The sequence below is a fragment of the Maylandia zebra genome, linkage group LG18 (genome assembly GCF_041146795.1).
Source record: "Maylandia zebra isolate NMK-2024a linkage group LG18, Mzebra_GT3a, whole genome shotgun sequence".
In the NCBI taxonomy this organism is placed as follows: Eukaryota; Metazoa; Chordata; class Actinopteri; order Cichliformes; family Cichlidae; genus Maylandia; species Maylandia zebra.
In genome coordinates, this window is record NC_135184.1 from 33,391,089 (window position 1) to 33,411,346 (window position 20,258).

Consider the following 20,258-nt stretch of genomic DNA (forward strand, 5'->3'; position numbering starts at 1 on the left):
TAGCGCAAAAAAACACCATCCATTTATTTTCACTTAAGCAAGAAGCTGGTTTTATGGGGGAGGCTAGTGGATGAACAGAGGTTGGTGAGTCTAAGGCTGGCGGATCTACGGGCAGAGCTAAAGATGGTGACAACGCTGCAGCCTGGGCTAGTAAAGCTGGTGCCTGAGCAGGGGACAGGTCAGCTAGCCTAACTAGGGATAATCCTAGTGCATGAAAGGCAGGATCAGGAGGTGGATGAAGTGGTGGAGTGACAGGTGGAGAGGCTAGCTCTTCCGAGCCTCTAGCGAGGTCAGGCTGGGTTCCGGCTGCCCTCAGCCTGGGCGCTGGGACAGGCACGGGAGGTGGCTGGACACCAGTCACCCCCACCCGAGAAACAGGAACGGGTGTGGAGACAGACTGGGTCACAGCTGCTCTCGTCCTGGGAGCTGGCACAGGTTGGGGTGTTACACGGACAGGCTGAGCCTTAGCTGCCTTCACCTGAGAAGGTGAAACAGGTGAAGGGGAAGGCCGAATCTGGGCCACCGTGCTGGCAGGAAATGGCTGAGCGATGGGTGAGGAAATAATGAGGGAATGGGAGAAACTATCAGGTTTAGCGGGGATAATGCCTTTAGCAGTGGCTTGTGATGGTGGAATAGTCTCTTTGGAGGCAGGATGGTGAGTATTAATTGGGTAGTCCAGAATATAATCATAGTACACAGTCTTTGGCTTAGGTGGATGGTGAACAGTCTCTGGATTATGGCGAGGTGAAAGAAAAAAGTCAGTTTCGCTCACCACCGGATGCTGCTGCTCCGAACAGGAAACGTGGTGGCGGCGTGAACCTCGCCTACTCTTAGATGTAGTAGCAGGCGCGGCGAGGCGAGATGGGAGGCAGATTTGCGGCGCCCTGGCGACGTGGAAAGTGCGATGAATGGGGCAGGCGGTGGGTGAGCGAGGAGCGGAGTGGCGAGAGAGGGAGCGGCCGAAGCGTGGCGAGAGACACCCACTCTCTGAGGCGAATACTCCGGTACAGGTGAGGCAGCAGACGGGAAAACGCCATTTGACCTTAGAACTGAAGAAGCTTCTCGGATGAGAGGTGAAACGTCTTCAATAACTTAAAGAAGTCCAGACGCTTTTCTTTGCAAGCTCGTTTGAATAATCTGACTAATGACACAAGCTGACATTAATGTAGATGGGCTCAGCAGGTAACACAGCCCTGGTGTGCTTTAGATGGCTTAGTCAGAAGCACAGGCCTTGGTGAAATGTACATGGCCTCATCCGGCAGCACGGGCCCTGGTGTAACGTTGGTGGCCTCCGTCAGCAGGACAGACCCTGGTGTCGTGAAGATGGCCTCACCCAGCAGCACAGACCCTGGTGAGGCTCTGTTTACTATTTGCTGGAAGCCCAGGTCCTGGTGTAATTAAAATGGCCTCAGCAAGCAGGAAAGTCCCTGGTGTAATGTAGATAACCTCAACCAGGAGCACAGACAGTGGTTAGCTTTAGATGACCTCATCCAGCAGCACAGGCCCTGGTTAAATGTGGATGGCCTCATCCAGCGTGCAGTAAAGGCTCTGGTGTGGTGTAGATTGCCTCAGCCAGCAGCCCAGGTCCTGGTGTACTGAAGATGGCCTAAGCATGCAGCACAAGCCCCCTTGTAAAGTAGCCCCCATCACTGGCTGGTGATGTTGCTGACATCACCAGCCAGTGTGGAGGAGAGGAGGCTTGACGACATCACCAGCCAGGGCAGAGGAGAGTGGTTTCCTGACATCAGGGTAAAGGAAAATTCGCTTGCTGAACTCATCAGCCAGGCCAGAACCGAAATCACCAGCCAGGGCAGAGGAGAGTAAATTACTGACATCACAAGCTACGACAGAGGAGAGTTGATGGCTTACATCTCTAACCAGGGCAGAGAGGAGGAGGCTTGCTGACATCACCAAATAGGGCAGAGGAGAGTGGCTTGCTGACCAGTCAGGAGGAACTGAAAACATCAGAAAGGGCAGAGGAAAGTGGCTTGCTTACATTACCTGTGAGACTAGCGCTGAAATCACCGGCTAAACATGCCTCTACTGCTCTGATTGCGTAGGGGCTCAGAGAAAACTATAGATGGTAACAGATGACTAATATGTGACATTGTCTACCAGCATCACTTTGCAGTCATCCTATAGACTACCATTTTAGTAGCTTAGAGACATTCCCTCGTACCACCATTCTGCAATTCAGTTCAGTTTAGTTCAGTTCAATTTTATTTCTATTTCGCCATATCACTACCACAGTTGCCTCGAGAGTCTTTATTTTGTAAGGTAAAGACTACAACAATCTGCAGGCTCCTCTTTACTTCACATTCCACCTCTATAGGACTACGAACGTGTGTAAATGTTGGATAGATAGCACTTACTTAGAAAAAAACATTTTTAAAAAGTGCTTGGGCAGATTGTATAAAGTGCTTTGTGAAGAGAAAAGGGTTTACAAGAGCCAGTACATTAATCACCTGAGTGCACAGTGAATCTACCTCCGGTGCTCCTGGCCTTACTTCTCTTCAACCTGGCTTCATCCACATACATTATATCTACCTTCCTTCTCTCCTTCATATCAACCAGCTCTCATAGTCTCCACTTTTAAAATCCCTAGTCTCACCTCCAAAGTCCATGTCTCATTGCTTCTGAACCACCTTTCCCTTCTTTGTTTTATTTTGGCGAGCAGTAGCACAGTTTCCTCCAGGACATTTTTGGCCAGCAGCACTGGAGGGCAGCCATTGTTAACCCATGCCCTGAACTATCTGCTATGGACATGTCATTCTAGATAATTCATGTTTAATATAGCAAAGATTTTATGCCAGATACTCTTCCTGATGCAACACCCGTGGCTTGGTTAAATGTGAATCAGAAATTGCATACACCTAATGATAATCAAATGTGCATCACAAATACTAAAAATCTGCTCATTCGAGTTTCAAGCAAATATTTATCCAAGCCTTTTTATGTTTTATAATCAAAACCACACGCAGGTGTGCTTGTTTGAAACTATTTACTCACACTCATAGTAGCATTGTGTGGGCCACACCTTATTTTGCCTGCAGTCCTTTAAATGCAGTACACTGACTAGCACAGTGTTTGTATGTCTTAGGTTGTATGAACTTAGAACTAAGTAACCGTATTGTTTGTTTATCCAGTTTATATTCTCGCTAAGAAAAAGTGAAGCTGGAAATATGTTTCTGAGGATGTCTCATCTGACTGCTTTTTAATTTATAGTGGGATGCAACCAAGTTACTTTGAAACATATTTCAGCAGTTGACTCTGATTTGTACGGATATGAATTTCCTAAAGCTGTCAGGTAAGAGAAATTGCTTTCCAAATACATGTTTATTAGATATGTTGGACTTTAAGATTTTTGTTTTTGAAATATGCAGTTTCACTTGAAGAGTTTGTCATGTTAGCTGCAGAGATATACACTCTGTTCAGAAAGTATTTTTAGTGAAAATACCATGTGTAGCTGTCATATACATACATATACATATATACATCTCTTTCTCTCTCTCTCTATATATATATGTATGTGTGTGTATATATATATATATATATATATATATATACACACACATATATATATATATATATATATATATATATATATATATATATATATATATGTGTGTGTATATATATATATGTATATATATATATGTATTAGGGGTGCAACAATACACAAAATTCATGGTTCAGTTCGGTTCGATACTTTGGTGTCACGGTTTGATATTCTTTCAATACAAAAAAAAGTTCATGCCATTTATTAAAATTATAAATATATATTTTAACTCAGAAGTACAGTTTTTAAATTTAATGTTGCTGAAACAACAAAATAATAAATCTAAGATCGAGAAATCACTCATCTTTGGAAAAGAGAGTTTATTACAGAGAAATGTCTCTTTCCAAAATAAAAGCTATACTATACGCTTCTTCTGGGCTATATTCTCAGCAGCATATTAAACATATCAGGTCCCCACAAGGAGAATCAGGTGCTAACGGCTGTCTAAATGACTCGGGTAAAGTTTGTAGCATGCGTGCTTGTTGTTTTTGTCTGCTTCCACTTGTCTTTGCACCAGGATGATGTCGGCGTAAATGTGCAGTCATATTCGTTGTGTTCCCACTAGTGCTGTCAGCGTTAATCTCGTTAAAATGACATTAACGCCATAACGTGGCAAATCTCCGTTAACGAGTTACCGCGGATTGCCCCGTGTGTGGGGCTGGACGGCGTCAACACGTTAACGAGCTAACTGCGCTAACACACTAGTTCCCACCCATGTAATTGAGCATTGCATGGCACATCCAACATACTGTTTTACTTTAGTCCATGACGCGCTTACCTTCAGGGTCATACTTCACATGAAAACCAAAATAGTTCCAAACGCCAGATCTGAATGAGGGTGGGGGAGGTTCAGTTTCGGGTAGCGTTGAGGCAGTAGCCATGTTGCAACGAGCTTAGCTTCTGTCTTGCTAGCTTGCGCTGCGCTCAGTGGATCTGCGCTCAACGGTGCAGCCTAGGCGGAGTAGTCGAACGCAGATCCACTGAGCGCTCAACACAAAATTTTGTATTGTTCGATACATATATGTACCGAACCGAAAGCACTGTATCGAACGGTTCAATATCGATACGAGTATTGTTGCACCCCTAATAAATATATATATATATCTATATCTACACACACACACACACACACACACACACACACACACACACACACACACACAGTTTCAGTCAGTTATATGTACAATCTTTACTTATTTTAAAGTTGAAGCTTTGTGGAGGGAATGGAAAAACGAAAGCCCTCCGGGGATAATCTTCCATATTGTGATTTCAGACAGGGACTTTGGTGAAACAGCTAGCACGGACAAACCAAAGCGGAGCTCAGAATTTAGTGAAAGAAAACTGGCACCAGCTGACTTCAGTGGCATCTACAGCAATGGTGAGAACACAGATTCGTACAGGTCTGGTCTTTATCATCACAGGAAGAGCAAGTGAAGATTCCAGTTAGCAACATTTTAATAAATAAATGATGGGTGGTGCTGTCACTTGGTGTTGGCTCTCTCTGCTGTACAGTCTCATTTACTCTTTCTGTTACATCTCACAGTGGTGTAGCCCATTTAATAAAAAATGTTTAGATAATGTCCTATTACACAAATCTGGCCAAATTTATTAAATCCCCTGCAAAATAATTGTCCATGGTTGAGACCAGAAGGCAGAGTTGCAGTCTTACACGCCTCTCTGCAGCTTCTCTCCTCCTGTTATACTCCCAAAACCCCATTCCTATAAAGACTGTGTTTGACCACTTAAAAACAAACCAAATATCATCAAACGTTTATTTCAACATTAAAGAAATAACAAAGAAAGTAGAATATGATTTAATAATTCATCAATATATCGATTTATTCTGCCTTACAGAAACCTGGTTACAGCAGAAGGATTATATTATTTGACATGAATCAACACCCCAAGTCATACTAACTGTTAGAATCCTCGAAGTGCAGGCAGAGGAGGAAAAGTGTAAACAACTTTATTAATCAATCATAAAGACCCAGACATATGGAGAGAAATTTACCTCAAAAGTGTTATGAATTCATACAATATGAACATAAACAAAGATTTATCAATCTGTACTGTGATTTGTGTGTAATTTTTGAGGACTCGCATATGCATGCTCAAATCCACGCACAAATACACAGATATGTGACAACGTGTTTGACCACAACTATAATAAATAGTGATCATTTACACACAAATGATTAAGTTCTGCTTTACTTCAGGAGGCCCAGATACCCCAGGTTTACACTGGGACAGGAACACGGCCTACATTTGTGTATCTGTGTGAAGTTGACAGTGTGATATTTCTCTCAAAACCCCACATGGACATTCGATGTGATCTGTGTGTTCTGTGAAGTTTTTATTTATCATTCACCTGGTCCTTATACAGAGTTTCTGTCTAATTTCTCAAACTTATATTGTACTGATGTAGTGGATTCAGTGATTTAGTACATCTATGTAGATACTGAAAATGACATCCTCAACATGGCATTTAATCTATTACTACTCAACTGGCTCTCTTAAAATGTTAAAGAACCCACTTACTACTTTAATCATACTCTGGATCTTATTCTCACATATGGCATAGAAAGTGAACATTTCTAAGTATTTACTGAAACCCCGTTTTGTCTGATGATTTCTTTGGTTTTCATTGGAAGGTTGGTGGTTTGATCTTTGGCTGGTGCAGTCATCATGCCAAATATCCTTGGGCAATATACTAACCCAAGTTGCATCCACCAAAGTGTGAATGTGTGTTAATGTTAGATAGAAAACACTTAAAAGCATAGAAAAATGTGTTTGAATGAATAGGTGAGTGAGGCCAGTTATGTAAAGCAAATTGTGTAAAGTAGGTAAAATACTCGATTTAACACAGTGCAGAGCAGCTACCTGAACACTGCTCGGACAGAGGCCAATTATCTTTTTTAACAGTATTAGATCTTCACATCATACAACTCTGGATACTGTGGCTCCTCTGATAAAGAAAGCATCAATTCAGATGCTTTCTTCCCTGGTAAAACTCTCAAATGCACATGCAGTCTGTTAGTAAGATGGCACCAGTGGGGATGGCTGCCATCACTCGATGTTCTCCTCAGTTTTGCATTTTTCTCGTGTAGCGCTATTTTTTTAGCATGCAATGCACTGGTCACCTATGACAGATACTCTTTTAGATGTCCTCAAATATTCACAATCAGGAACCACACCAATTGACTGTACGTGGGTATGGAAAAACCGCCGGAAGAAAGGGTTGAAAAGACCTCGAGTCCTGGTCAAACTGAGGAACAGACAACAGCATTCCCCACTTCCCAGCATTCTTCTAGCTAACGCCAAGCTAGACGAACTACGTCCTGTTAAGGACTGTAATGTCTTTCATTTTACAGAGACATGGGTGGATCCCATTGACCATTGTTCCAATGGACCTTTCTGTTCTTTCAATAACCGTTAGGACTGTACAAAGTTGGGTAAGTGCAGGGGAATTGATGTGTGCATAAAACAGTGGTGTGTGGATGTACAAGCAGTTTCATAAGGGTTCTCTCCTGATCATGAACACCTCGTCTCACCGTTTTATCTGCCCAGAGAGTTTACAGCGGTGTTCTGCACCACTGCTTGCATTGCCCCTCCACACCATGATACCATGCTGCTGACGTAGTGGCAGATGTCTTCACAGACATCTTTAACCTCTCCCTGCTGGTGTCTGTAGTCCCCTCATGCTTCAAGAATAACATTATCATCCCTGTTCTGAAGAAACCCAGTGTGAGCTCCCTCAATCATGATTGCCCAGTAGCACTCACCTCCATGGTTATAAGCATACAGTCAAAGCTCATATCACATATTCACTGCCTGCTACACTTGAGCCTTTTTAGGTTGCCTACAGGCCAGATAGATCCACAGATTATACAACAGTGCTGGCTCTGCACACCATTTCCTACCTGGACCATAAGAACAGTGGACTCATCTCTGTGCTTGTCCTGCTATTCCTCAGCGCAGCGTTCGATACTGTCGACCATAATATCCTATTAGAGCAATTAGAGCACGCTGTAGGTATTACAGGTACTGCACTGCAGTGGTTTGTATCATATCTATCTAATAGACTCCAATTTGTTAATGTAAATGGAGAGTCCTCTTCACACACTAAGATTAATGGTTGGACCAGTTCTGTTTAATGCTCGTTTTGCACTAGAGGTGTCAAACTAATTTTACATCACAGGCCACATACTGCCCACTTTGATCTTTAGTGGCCTGAACCAGTGAAACTCCTCTTTCTGTCAGTGTAAAGAAGTTACATTTGAACTGTTTTTCTGCATAATAAAAAAAAAGTTGCTGTGACAAAGAAGAAATCTGTCAGCAAGACTTTGAACTTCAATAAATAAATCTGTAAAATTACAGAAAAGTTTCTGGTAGCTCATTGCCCAGACTGCCCTTTTCTTAACTGTAGTCATAAAAAAAGGAAATTTCTATAATAGTAAGTGAAACCTTTCTGCCATTTCATTGTTTTATGAACGGCCATAAGGGAGGTTTTTATCATTAGGAAAAGCTGTAAAACTTGTAAAAATACAGTCAAAAGTCCAAAGTTTCTGTTGGTGCTTATTTGTGGTGAGCAGCAGATCAAACAAGTTAACAATTATAAACGGCTTCAAACACACATTCAGGCCTGTGAGACTCATTTAGACACTCAGACAATGAGCCATGGCTCAGTCTGAAACCTGAAGCCTTTTGTCCTCCACGGTGGAAAATGGCTGAAGATAAAAATGGGTATCACTTTAGCCAGCTCCTAATTTGATAAATTCTGCACTTAGGTTTGCAGTCTCCAACGTCATTGAAATTCGTTTCTTTACTTTTTCCCAACACGCTTCCATTTAAATCTGACTCCCCCGTCTCTCTGTGTAGCTGTCTTCAAAATGTCTGCCCCCCTTTCTTTTACATAATGGTATGATCCCATCTATATTTGTATTGGCCACATGGTGTGCCCATCAAAATAAAGTCCGGCTCCTGTCTGCATGAATTTGGCTCCCAAATACCAATAAAAATCATATTTTGCATGTGTTGGGTTGTATGGAAGCCCCAAACGCAATTTCATTGTTCTTGACAATGACAATAAAATAAATACTATATAATTGTGGAAATTTTTCCATTTAAATAAAGCCTGCAGACGAGCGGTGAGCGGTAGCTAACATTCTTTGATCCAAACACACAAAGAACAGACAACCAAGCTTGATGAAGTCCCTGCATGACCGCGGGACAGACGGTCAGCAGAGTCTCACTGAGCCCAGCATGGCTCTCAGTTAAATACCTTCTTCAGGAACAAAAGGCAGTACACAGCTGTTTCACACCTTAAGGTTCACACTCCCTTGCTACCTACCAGAGTCCTCGAAGAGACAAAAGACTCTTCCTGTGGAGTTCCTGTTTCCCCCAACATCCTTACTACACCCCCTACCATTTGTCTTACGTATGAGTGTCAGACATGTTAAAATCCAGTGGCACCAAGGCATTACAATAACATGATTAATACATAAGTGAAAGAAATTCCTATACAATCGGTTGGTTACAAGTATAGCGCTTCAACATGCAACAAGAAGAAATGGGAGTGAGACAAAATATTTTCTGAGCATGTAATTTATTGAAAACAACATTTATACTTAAACTACAGCTTTTTGTTTATGATTTGTTGTTCAGTTATTAACTCATGTGCTGTAACAGTCTACACTACCTTCGACTGCACCGGCTACAGGGCCTGTCTAGCTACAGATATTTCAAGGGCACGCAGCTGGGTCTCCAATTCAGTGATCCTGGCCTCCAGAGCTGCCATCTTGTCTCAGAGTGATGCTAAAAAAATATTTTGTGCATTTATTATGTCTAAGCTGGAAGATTGTAATTCATTATCAGCATGTCCTAGTAACTCCCTGAAAAAAGTCTTCAATTTAACCAAACTGCTTCAGCGAGAGTACTGACAGGGACTAGAAGGAGGAAGCATATATTATTTCCATATTAACTTTACAAGGTATTGAATAATCAAACCCCTTCTTATCTTAAAGGCCTCACAGTACCATATCGCCCTAATAGAGCACTTGCTTTTTAGACAGCTGGTTTACTTGTTGTTCCTAGGATATTTAAAAGTGTAATGGGAGGCAGATCCTCCGGCTTTCAAGCCCCACTTCTGTGGAATCAGTTCCTAATTTGGATTCATGAGACAGACACCCTCTCTACTTTAAGATTAGGATTAAAAACTTTCCTTTTTCAGGCGGCCCTGAGCCAGCACTTAGTTATGCTGGGATAGGCCTAATATACTGGGGGCTTCCCACAACTTGTCCACAAAGATGGACTGTTGTTGTGATTGGGAATTATATAAATAAAATTGAATTAAACTGAATTTAATTGATGTCTGACTATTTTCTATAGAATATTTAATCAATTTCTTTTTCTAATGACCCACATTCCATTAACCAAGACTTTTCATACCTATAGTGGTGCTAAGGCATCAAATTGTTTGATTGGAAACACTGGCTTTGGTGCATGCTTCATCTTACAAGTAACAAATAGTATTTAGGCACCTGACATTTATGAAAGGATTGTGTGTGTGTGTGTGTGTGTGTGTGTGTGTGTGTGTGTGTGTATGACTGTGTGTGTGTGTGTGTGTGTGTGTGTGTGTGTGTATGACTGTGTGTGTGTGTGTGTGTGTGTGTGTGTATGACTGTGTGTGTGTGTGTGTGTGTGTGTGCAGACCTGCTCCCAGCTTCAGGCGGTGAGGAGATGACCAAAGGATTTCTGCAGGAACTGGTTGGCATCTTGTTGGGTTTTATCTGCAAGTCTAATCAGAGGAGCTCTAAGGTACTGTTTCTATTATTACTTTAAACAGTTGTACTTTGATCAAAGTAGCTTTCTCTGTACGTGATTCAGAATACAGCAGTACCCCTATTCACAAGTGCTTGCCAGATCAGGCACATGATTAATTTGCCAACCTTTTTTTTGTTTCTTTTGTCAAATACTCTTCCTGGTGCAACCCTAAAGGGATTGTGTCTTCTCCTGGAATACAACTAGTGATCTTTCCCTTGATAGACTAATATGTAAACTAGGGCCGAACAGTTTTAGAAATGATCTAATTATGATTTCAATTCAATTCATGATATTCTTCAAATTAAGCTTCAGCACAAAATTCACAATGTACAGTAAGATTTACAAACATCACAGAAGATGACATCATACCATCAGAGCATTAAAAGCTATTAATATGATGTAAGGATGAAAACTAAAGGTAAGAAGTGCTTTCAAATGTATTTATTAACAAGAAACATGCATGTGCATTCTTACTCTACATTTTTCAGCTCTGTTACCACTTTTTCTTTACACTCTGCATATAGCTGTGGGATGGCAACCTGGCTGAAGTAGATGCGGGAGGGTATCACATATCTTCTGTCCAACATGCAAAGGAGGTTTTTAAATCTGTATTTAGTGACCGTGTTAACAAACACCATGTCCCTGACAATGTAATATGTTATGGCATTTGTTATGGCCTGATATCTTTTGCTGCTCTCATCAAACAGAGTTCAGCTGTCAAAAGATGCAGTAATTATAGACTGTTTGCTACAATGAACCTGAGCGCCACTTTCACTAGACTTTTCAGCAGACTTTTTTGTCATGCACTCCTCATGCAAATGCCTGTGGTGATTTTTCAAGTGTCAGTATAAGTTGGTTATGTTTCCGCTACATGTTGCAACTTTAATGCAACAGGTGTTGCACAGTACCTGTTTCTGGTGCACATCTGCAGCCTCAAACCCGCAATACTCCCAAATGACCAACATGCTGGTTTTTGAGAGGCCAAACTTAAGAAAACACCAGCAATAAGAAAAACGCTGAAAAAGCACACAGAACACAATGGAAATGGGAAAAATTACAACAGAAATAAGAAAAAACTGATTTCCAAAAGCACAAGGGAAGTGTTTCTGGGAGACAATAACCTGATGGACCTGTTCCAGGAACCCAAAACATGATAGGTGTGTTTTATCATGATTCATATAATACTGATGACCAAAATATGCTAAGAATTGCGATGGGAGACACTTAAGAGAAGTGGAGGATCTATCGGTTTTGTGAGGAAAGAAAAGATGAGAGGTAAGTGTGTTAGCCTAACTATTAGCCTAAAAATCTGTCATCAGTATTATAGGAATCATTATAAAGCACACCTACCATGTTTTGGGTTCCTGCAACTGGTCCGCCGGGTTATTGTCTCCCAGAAACACTTCCCTTGTGCTTTTGGAAATCTGTTTTTTCTTATTCCTATTTCCGTTGTCGTTTTTCCTATTTCCATTGTGTTCTGTGTGCTTTTGCAGCGTTTTTCTTATTGCTGGTGTTTTCTTAAGTTGCAGTCCGTTTGGCCTCTCAGGGCCACCGTAGAAATCTCCTAACTGCGCTTCTGGTTCGGCTGAAGCCATCATCACATGTTCAGATTTCAAAGCGTAAGGGGCCAGCTAGTTTTGATTGGTTAGCGTGACCTGTCCAGTAGCATGCCACTTCTGATTGGTGAGCTTGGCAGGATGGTAGAGAGATGACATGTGTGTGTTAAAAAAAAAACATAAAAAAACTACAGATCCTGGGTCAGTTAGGAGTGCTACAAAAAACGCAGCTTTGGTGATCACGTGATCACTTTGTCTGAAATCGCAATTTTGATCAGAAAACGATAAATCGTTCAGCCTTAGTGTAAACCATTAGTGTCCTAATATTCTTCTTAGTAGTGTAATGCCAGTCTGGAGTCCACTGTGACAACTTTCCAGCAGTGTGTTTGACTGTAAAACATGGACTTTCTGTTTTGCACACTCCTGTTGTCACAAAGTCTGTGAGGAGGTGGAGTCAGGAAGCCAGCAAGGCTCTGCATAACTCCTGACTGGGACACGCTCTGTGATCCAAATGGTGAATATGTCAACAGCATCACAGACTGCATAATTAACCTATATGCATTTCTGTGGGGATCTTCCCAACTAGAACTGTACACTGTTTTCCCAGTAACAAGCACTGGATCAACATTACTTAATTGCCTTTTTCTCACCATTTTTGTAGCAACACACTACAACTACACTACACACTACAACAAACCTGTAGGAATTAGTAGAACCAGCTTTCAAGGCTTAATCAACCTCCACTACTGCAGAACAGCTTTAAATTGTTGACTCACGTTGTTTTCACTGAAAAAGGCCTTTTTGTATAATTCTGAAATGTACATTCTTTTTTGGTTTTGGGTAACCTTACCTTTTTTTTAAACCTCTGGCAGTTCATCACTTACCTTTGTACCATTTCAAGCTATTCATTGGACTTGAACGACTTGAATTGCAATAAATAACTCAAAAAATTGGGGTGTTCTAAAAACCTTTGGCCAGTAGTGTATATACAGTAGTTTTACAGGTTATTCTGTGTTTATAGAATTACTTTAATATCTAAAAAACTAAAATAATAGTCATTAATTTCAAATCACTTTGTCTATTTGTAATATATGTAAAGCACATGTATGCTGTTAATCCTGTTTTTCACTTTTCACTTCTACCTACTGGCAAAAAATGTAATTCTTAATAAAATGATAGAGGAATGAGTCCCCATATTAAAATCCCAGCGAAACTGACATGATTGAAAATGTTTTTATGTATGTGTAGGATTTAAAATGTGTATGATTTTAAAATGTAAAAAATAGTATCTACCATGTAGGTGCTGGACTTCCATCATCCTCATCAGCTAAAGGAGGGACTGGAGGGCTTCAGTCTTGACCTGCCAGTACAACCAGAAACTCTGGAGCAGTTACTAGTGGACTGTAGAGACACCCTCAAATATGGTGTTAGTACAGGTATGGGAAGTACTAAAATATGTTTATTGTGTCAGGTCTGAGTTCTTACCTACAGATGTGTGTTTCTTTTGCAACTTAAAAAACAAAGAAGTTCTGTTCCACTCAACAATGGAGGATTTGTCTCTATGCAAATTACGTTACCTGGATCACTTGAGATTCAGATGTGCTCAGTGTGCCATGCAATCTGCTGAAGTGCTTCTGCAGGTCCTTGTTATTAATACTTAATTGTTTATGTATTTATTTTGAAAAATATAATTGGTTTTTAGCACACTAAACAGCAGTGAATAAGCCTAGTTTTGTCCAAGTGCTCCAGCGAATGTAGAACCAAGTCAGGTTTTGAGTCACAATGTAGAACCATAACTTCTTTATGCAGTCTACATTTTCCTAATGAACCTTGGCTGCAAATATTTGCTTTCCCCACTGATTAGTACAAAGAACCTTTTCTAAAACATTTGATGGCAGGAAGTGCGTTGGAAAATATATTACTTGTACTTTCTGACCTTGTTCTCTGTCATTTGTGGAAAATGCAAGGAACAATTTGTTTTTCAGTGTCTTATGGAGTAGTTTGTGGCATAGCAGCATTATAAATTAACCACAAGCTAAAAGAAAAAACATTTATAAAAAAAACTTTCATATTTTCCAACACTGCCCTTACCTTTAATATCTCAGCTGCCATCACTTTATCAGTGTAAACAGAAGGAGTAATAAAATACTTAATAATATTCACCACTGATGCTGCTTCTATGGCTAAGGAAAATTTCACCATGAGATTTCCTCTTCCAATCAGCACCGTTATCCTCAGTCCTGTGTATGATAGTGACATTGAGTTTTTAAGATCTCACCAGACTAGACTGAAAATGTTTTTGCTTGATTGAAACTCTCTTTATTAGCGAAGCATTCCTGGTCCAAGTTCTCCCGTGTTTTTCGTATACAGCAGATAAAGTAATTATTGAGCATGTCACAAGTTTTCTAAGAAAATATATTCCCACTGCCTCGAAATTCTGACCAGATGTGGGTAACGAGCCAGGGGGGCACGTTCGTCAACAACAAAGTCGTCAATCCTAAATTTGAAATCCAGGTTCAATTTTTCTTCTAATGGAGATGATATGTTTTAACTGAAGAGACTTGCAAGGAGACATGAGTGGAGAAGGTCCAGTAAAAGAAAATTGTGTCTGTAACCCTTGGATCAAAAATGGTCCCTAGGTGAATGGCAAACAAGCATATGGGAATCCCGAGGACACCACTACACCACTCTAATCAACCTTATGCATTTTATCTATGCTGTCTAAAAAATTGCCACTGCATTATTCATCGGGAAACTGAATTTACTTTACCCAACCCACTCACCAAGAGCCAAACATTTAAAAGTCAGAGGCACCTTCGTGGGATGCTGGCAAGTCAGCCACTCCAAACCCAATGCACTCAAGCACACATGCACACACGCGCACACCCAAGCACAGCTGCCGAAATACTGTAAAATGATGCATGCACCAAAGTTACTCTTTTTATGCCAGTGTTTCCAAACAAACAATCTGATGCCTTAAGAGCACCACTATAGGTATAAAAAGTATTGGTTAACAGAATGTGGGTTGTTAGAAAGAAATTGATTAAATATTCTTTAGACAATAGTCAGACATCAAATACATTCAGTTTCATTCAGTTTTATTTATATAGCCCCAAATCACAACAACACTTGCCTCAAGGTGCGTTATACTGTAAGGTGAAGAGCCTAAAAGAATACAGGGAAAACCTCAACAATCATGTGACCCCTCTGAGCACGTCCTTTGGTGACAGTGGGAAGGAAAAAACCCTTTTAACCGGAACTGCTGGTGGAACAAGGCTTCCCTGTTACAGGGAATAATGAAGGACATTTCTGTTACTGTACATCTTTAATCACATTCTTTGTTGTCTTTATTTTATTGGAGATGTATAAATGCACACAAGAAATGTCAAACCTTAGTAGTAAAGTATTATGTATTATTTTATAACACACACACACATGCACTCATAAGCATAAAAACACATATATAAACCCCAAACAGAAAAAACCCACACTATAAAACTATATATACACTAATTCTTCTTTACTTATGTTTTTCAGGTCATCCACGTTTTTTCAATCAGCTCTCTTCAGGTTTGGATGTGATTGGTGTGGCTGGCGAGTGGTTGACCTCAACAGCCAACACGAACATGTAAGATCTCAAAAAAGTCACATTATACAAAAGTTATACATTGATTTGCATGTCATTGAGAAAAAATATTGAGGGAAATAAGTATTTGATCTCCAATCAAAACATGACTTAGTACTTGGTGGAGAAACCCTTGTTGGGAAGCACAGTAGAATACATCTCAGAAAATCCTTTAGGCTTCTTGGCTGCCTAATGGACAGATTTTCTATCCGGTCGTTCAGTCTGACGTCACTAGCCGTGTCGGGGCCTAAACTCCGCTGCAGGTCCATATATCAAACGATCACTATGGCATTACTGAGAGTTGAAAAACTGTCTAAAGTCTTTCATCTTTAATAAAATGATCAGCGTTCTGCTCTACCAGGTGTAACAATTGAGTTTAACATCCAGGCATCCATGAAAATGGAATTTATGACATTTAACGGAGTTAGAAGTTAGCAGGAAGTTAGCTCGCTAGCTTCTATCTAAATACAATATAGCATGTCCTGACTGCAGGGTTTTGGAAACAAATTCAAACGTACAGCTCTGCTATCACTTCCAGCATAAATGAAGACAGAAAACTAAACAGCAGTGACGTTTGTAGGGTTACTGAAGTTGAGCTACCTGGTATATAATGATGTGCTACGTGACCGCTAGCGACACAGCTATGTTAGCATAATATAAACAAGCTAACTTTTTTTCCACTCGATAAAAGTTAACGTGAGTGTTCTCGGTGGTCAGGAACAAATGTAATCGCATAGCAGGATGCTGTAAAAGGACCAAACTTCAGCCAGGAGAACAACTGAGATAATCCATCCACAATACGAGGTTAGTCATTCATGTACTGCTGCATGGGCTGGGCTGTAGTTACATCCTAAGGTTTTAAAAACTGAGCCTAAATAAATGATTAGCGGTAATAAAAGCCGAGGGAGGTCAACAGTGATCACTGACTGTTTTACTAATAATACTAAGAATAATACTAAGTGCAATAATCCTTTCAGTCATCGTTGTATTTTTACTCAGTTGTATATAGTATTTGTATTCTATTTTTATCTTATTGTATATTTATTTTATTTTATTCTACTGTATATAGTATTTTATTTTATTCTATTCTGTACAGTTGTGTACTGTATTTATTCTTATTGTATTCTAATTTTTGCCTCATAACTTTTGCACTGTCCACTTCCTGCTGTGACAAAACAAATTTCCCACGTGTGGGACTAATAAAGGTTATCTTATCTTATCTTTTAGGGGCTTTTTGAGATTAAATAGAAGAAAATACAAAACATTAAACATGTTAACAACACAAAAGCCATATTAAACGCAGACTACTTTAGGCCCGGAAGTAGGATTCGTCGCGTCATCACTTAACGACCGGATAGAACTAAGGTGTGTTGTGCGAGTGTTTTAGTGTGAGTGGGTTTATCTATTGCTTTGTTCTTGTACAACGCTTTGGGAAAACTTTTTAAAGTTTTTAAATGTGCTATATAAATAAATTGGATTTGGATTTGGAACTTGTTAAATGTAGAAAGCTGTCTATAAAATCAGTTTGTTCCATTCCAACCTGGGCAATTCTAAAAAAATTGTGAAGGAACATCAGTGACAAGCTTATAAACCTGCACAAGGCTGGAATTTGTTATAAGACCATCAGTGAAAAGCTTGGTGAGAAGGTGGAAATGGAGGAAATATAAAATTACCTTTGACCTTTGCTTGTTAATGATCTGAAGGCAGCTGGAACCACGCTCACCAAGAACACTATTGGTGACACACTAAGCTGTAATGGATTGAAATCTTGCTGCAACTGCAAGGTCCTCCTGCTCTTGAATAATCAAGACCCTTCTTATCTTAAAGACCTCATAGTGCGACGAATCCTACTTCCGGGTCTAAAGTAGTCTGCGTTTAATATGGCTTTTGTGTTGTTAACATGTTTAATGTTATGTATTTTCTTCTATTTGATCTCAAAAAGCTCCTAAAACAGTCAGTGATCACTGTTGACCTCCCTCGGCTTTTATTACCACTAATCATTTATTTAGGCTCAGTCTTTAAAACCTTAGGATGTAACTACAGCCCAGCCCATGCAGCAGTATATGAATGACTAACCTCGTATTGTGGATGGATTATCTCAGTTGTTCTCCTGGCTGAAGTTTGGTCCTTTTACAGCATCCTGCTATGCGATTACATTTGTTCCTGACCACCGAGAACACTCACGGTAACTTTTATCGAGTGGAAAAAAAGTTAGCTTGTTTATATTATGCTAACATAGCTGTGTCGCTAGCGGTCACGTAGCACATCATTATATACCAGCTAGCCCAACTTCAGTAACCCTACAAACGTCACTGCTGTTTAGTTTTCTGTCTTCATTTATGCTGGAAGTGATAACAGAGCTGTACGTTTTAATTTGTTTCCAAAACCCCGCAGTCAGGACATGCTATATTGTATTTAGATGGAAGCTAGCGAGCTAACTCCCTGCTAACTTCTAACTCCGTTAAATGTCATGAATTCCGTTTTCATGGATGCCTGAATGTTAAACTCAATTGTTACACCTGGTAGAGCAGAACGCTGATCATTTTATTAAAGATGAAAGACTTTAGACAGTTTTTCAACTCTCAGTAATGCCATAGTGATCGTTTGATATATGGACCTGCAGCGGAGTTTAGGCCCAGACACGGCTAGTGACGTCAGACTGAACAACCGGATAGGAGCCAGAGCCTCCAGCTTTCAGGCCCCTCCTCTGTGATTTGAATTTTTAATTCATTAAATAAATATGGACAATCATTTCAACCAGGAAAAAGAACTGTTTAAAGAAATAATTGAAATTACCATTACACCGATGCCGATGAGTGTGTGTAAACCAGGGGTAGGCAACCTTTCTGATGACGAGTGCCATTTAGAATTTCTTCAGAAGTCAGTGTGCCATATGATTGCATTAGCAATCAATTTTAGAACGCTCTATATTAACAGTTACAAACTATATAGAAAAACTTTATAGAATTATATTTGTGCACAGATGTTGGCAGCTATCAGCGAATAGTTATCAGCTATTTTGAAACAAAAAAAGACTTTTTATCCATAACAGCAAATGAACTGTACAACAGAAAATGCAAATGCTATTTACGGTCTCCTCACAACAATAATTAAGAAAAATAAACTGGGCCAATATGGCATGGTTGTTAATACAGAGACACACATGTTAATGTGATCTCTGGTCTCCCACTCAGAGACACAGGTCTCCGAGTGTCCAGCATTCAGAGGCTACCTGAGGACTCATGTGAGAGAAAATCTGCTCACACAGACATGTAGAGCCAAATACTGTCAATAAGGCCTCTGCAATGTTCTGAAGACAGTTAACTTTGTCAGGTAGTGATGTCCAGCAGGTGAAAATGCAGCTCCATGAACACGCACAGCTATGGATTCCAGCTGCTTCAATGTTATATGTATGATTTCTATACATTTTACGTCAGATAAAAACTTTGGTTGTAAGCTTCAGATCATTAATTAATAAAAGCGAGACATTTTAAATGAGAATAAGAAAGTGTTTCTTTGTGCCCCCCTCTCCCTGTTAATGCCCTACCTGGCCCCCTGGCAAAACTTTGCTAGACCCGCCCCTGCACAGTTACCAGCTGTCAGCTGCTTAGAAAAGGATCCTGGTGTTATTTGTCTCTCAGAAACAGTTGATAACTTCCCTTCAACTCATTCATGTCACCTAAAAGGTAAACCTGTTTCTCCATCACAGCTCTGATGGTTCAGTAAGGACATCTCCTGGTTTCATCTTCATGTTTCCCTCTCACCACATATCCAAACCGACATCATGACCAGCAGCTTTACAGCTGTGGCTCCAGCAAACATCAGCTGATACTAGAAAGTAATATTAAATAAATTCTAACAACAGCTGATCAAGCTTAAACGTGCTGCTGTTGTTTAGCGCGACATCCACTGGTTTCCTGTTTCTGGAGCAAAGTGGGCGATAAATAAACAAGAGAGAAAAGCCGATCAGCTGATCACTGATCAGTTTCATGATTGAAGTAGAAACAGGAGAGAGAGGGGAGAGAATGAGAGAAGAAGAGGAAGCTGTGCAGCGTAAACACAGAGTAACTCCAGCTTTGTGTCTTTTTCCATTCTAGCTGAAGTTCGGGACAAACTGTTCTTTTTCAGCTCAACACCAAACGCGTAATATTTTCGCTCAATACGAGACGATTCCATTTTTTTACGGGACGGTTGGCAACTCTACTAACTAACCTTATGAATAAAATAAATTTCACTATCAGTAACATCATAGCACCACCCAGCTGTATAGAAACTCCGTCATGCTAGCTAGCACGCAGCACGAGTTATTGTAACTGACTGTAAAAAGTCAGCACAACGAAAACAAACTCCACCTAAACTTGGTTTATATCTGACCCAGATAGACTGCAGGTCATAACTTCTTACCTGAAGTTCAGTTCACCTGACACTCGGACCTGCAGCTGCCTCGGGGCTCTCCTCCTGCCTCCCCTTTCTCTCATCCACCTGCTGGCCTCCACCACTTGCTAATGTTACTGAATCTGAGGAAGCACCGCCATAGCCACCACCAAACAACTGAGTTATTTTTACACACTGACCAGCATCTGGCCAATCCACCACCTTTCATTGTTTATACCGTTACAAAGAAAAAAAAAAGTCACCGGGCCACCGAGCAAATGCCCGGTATGCCCGATGGCCAGTCCAGCTATGGTCGTGCCAT

At 40.5% G+C, this 20,258-nt stretch overlaps 1 protein-coding gene across 2 annotated transcripts in view; it reads left to right on the forward strand.

Moving 5' to 3' along the window:
- Nucleotides 1-3,116: 3,116 nt before the first annotated feature.
- The window catches only part of gad3 (glutamate decarboxylase 3), a 37,363-nt gene continuing 20,221 nt past the window's right edge, over nucleotides 3,117-20,258 (forward strand). For both annotated transcript variants that reach the window (XR_013094226.1, XM_076876874.1), the window contains exons 1-5: nucleotides 3,117-3,307; nucleotides 4,833-4,937; nucleotides 10,269-10,375; nucleotides 13,238-13,373; nucleotides 15,475-15,565. Coding sequence is in view for 1 of the 2 variants with exons in the window: in XM_076876874.1 (XP_076732989.1) it covers nucleotides 3,286-3,307; nucleotides 4,833-4,937; nucleotides 10,269-10,375; nucleotides 13,238-13,373; nucleotides 15,475-15,565 (461 nt within the window). In the remaining variant the exon portion in view is untranslated. The remainder of the gene's footprint in view (nucleotides 3,308-4,832; nucleotides 4,938-10,268; nucleotides 10,376-13,237; nucleotides 13,374-15,474; nucleotides 15,566-20,258) is intronic.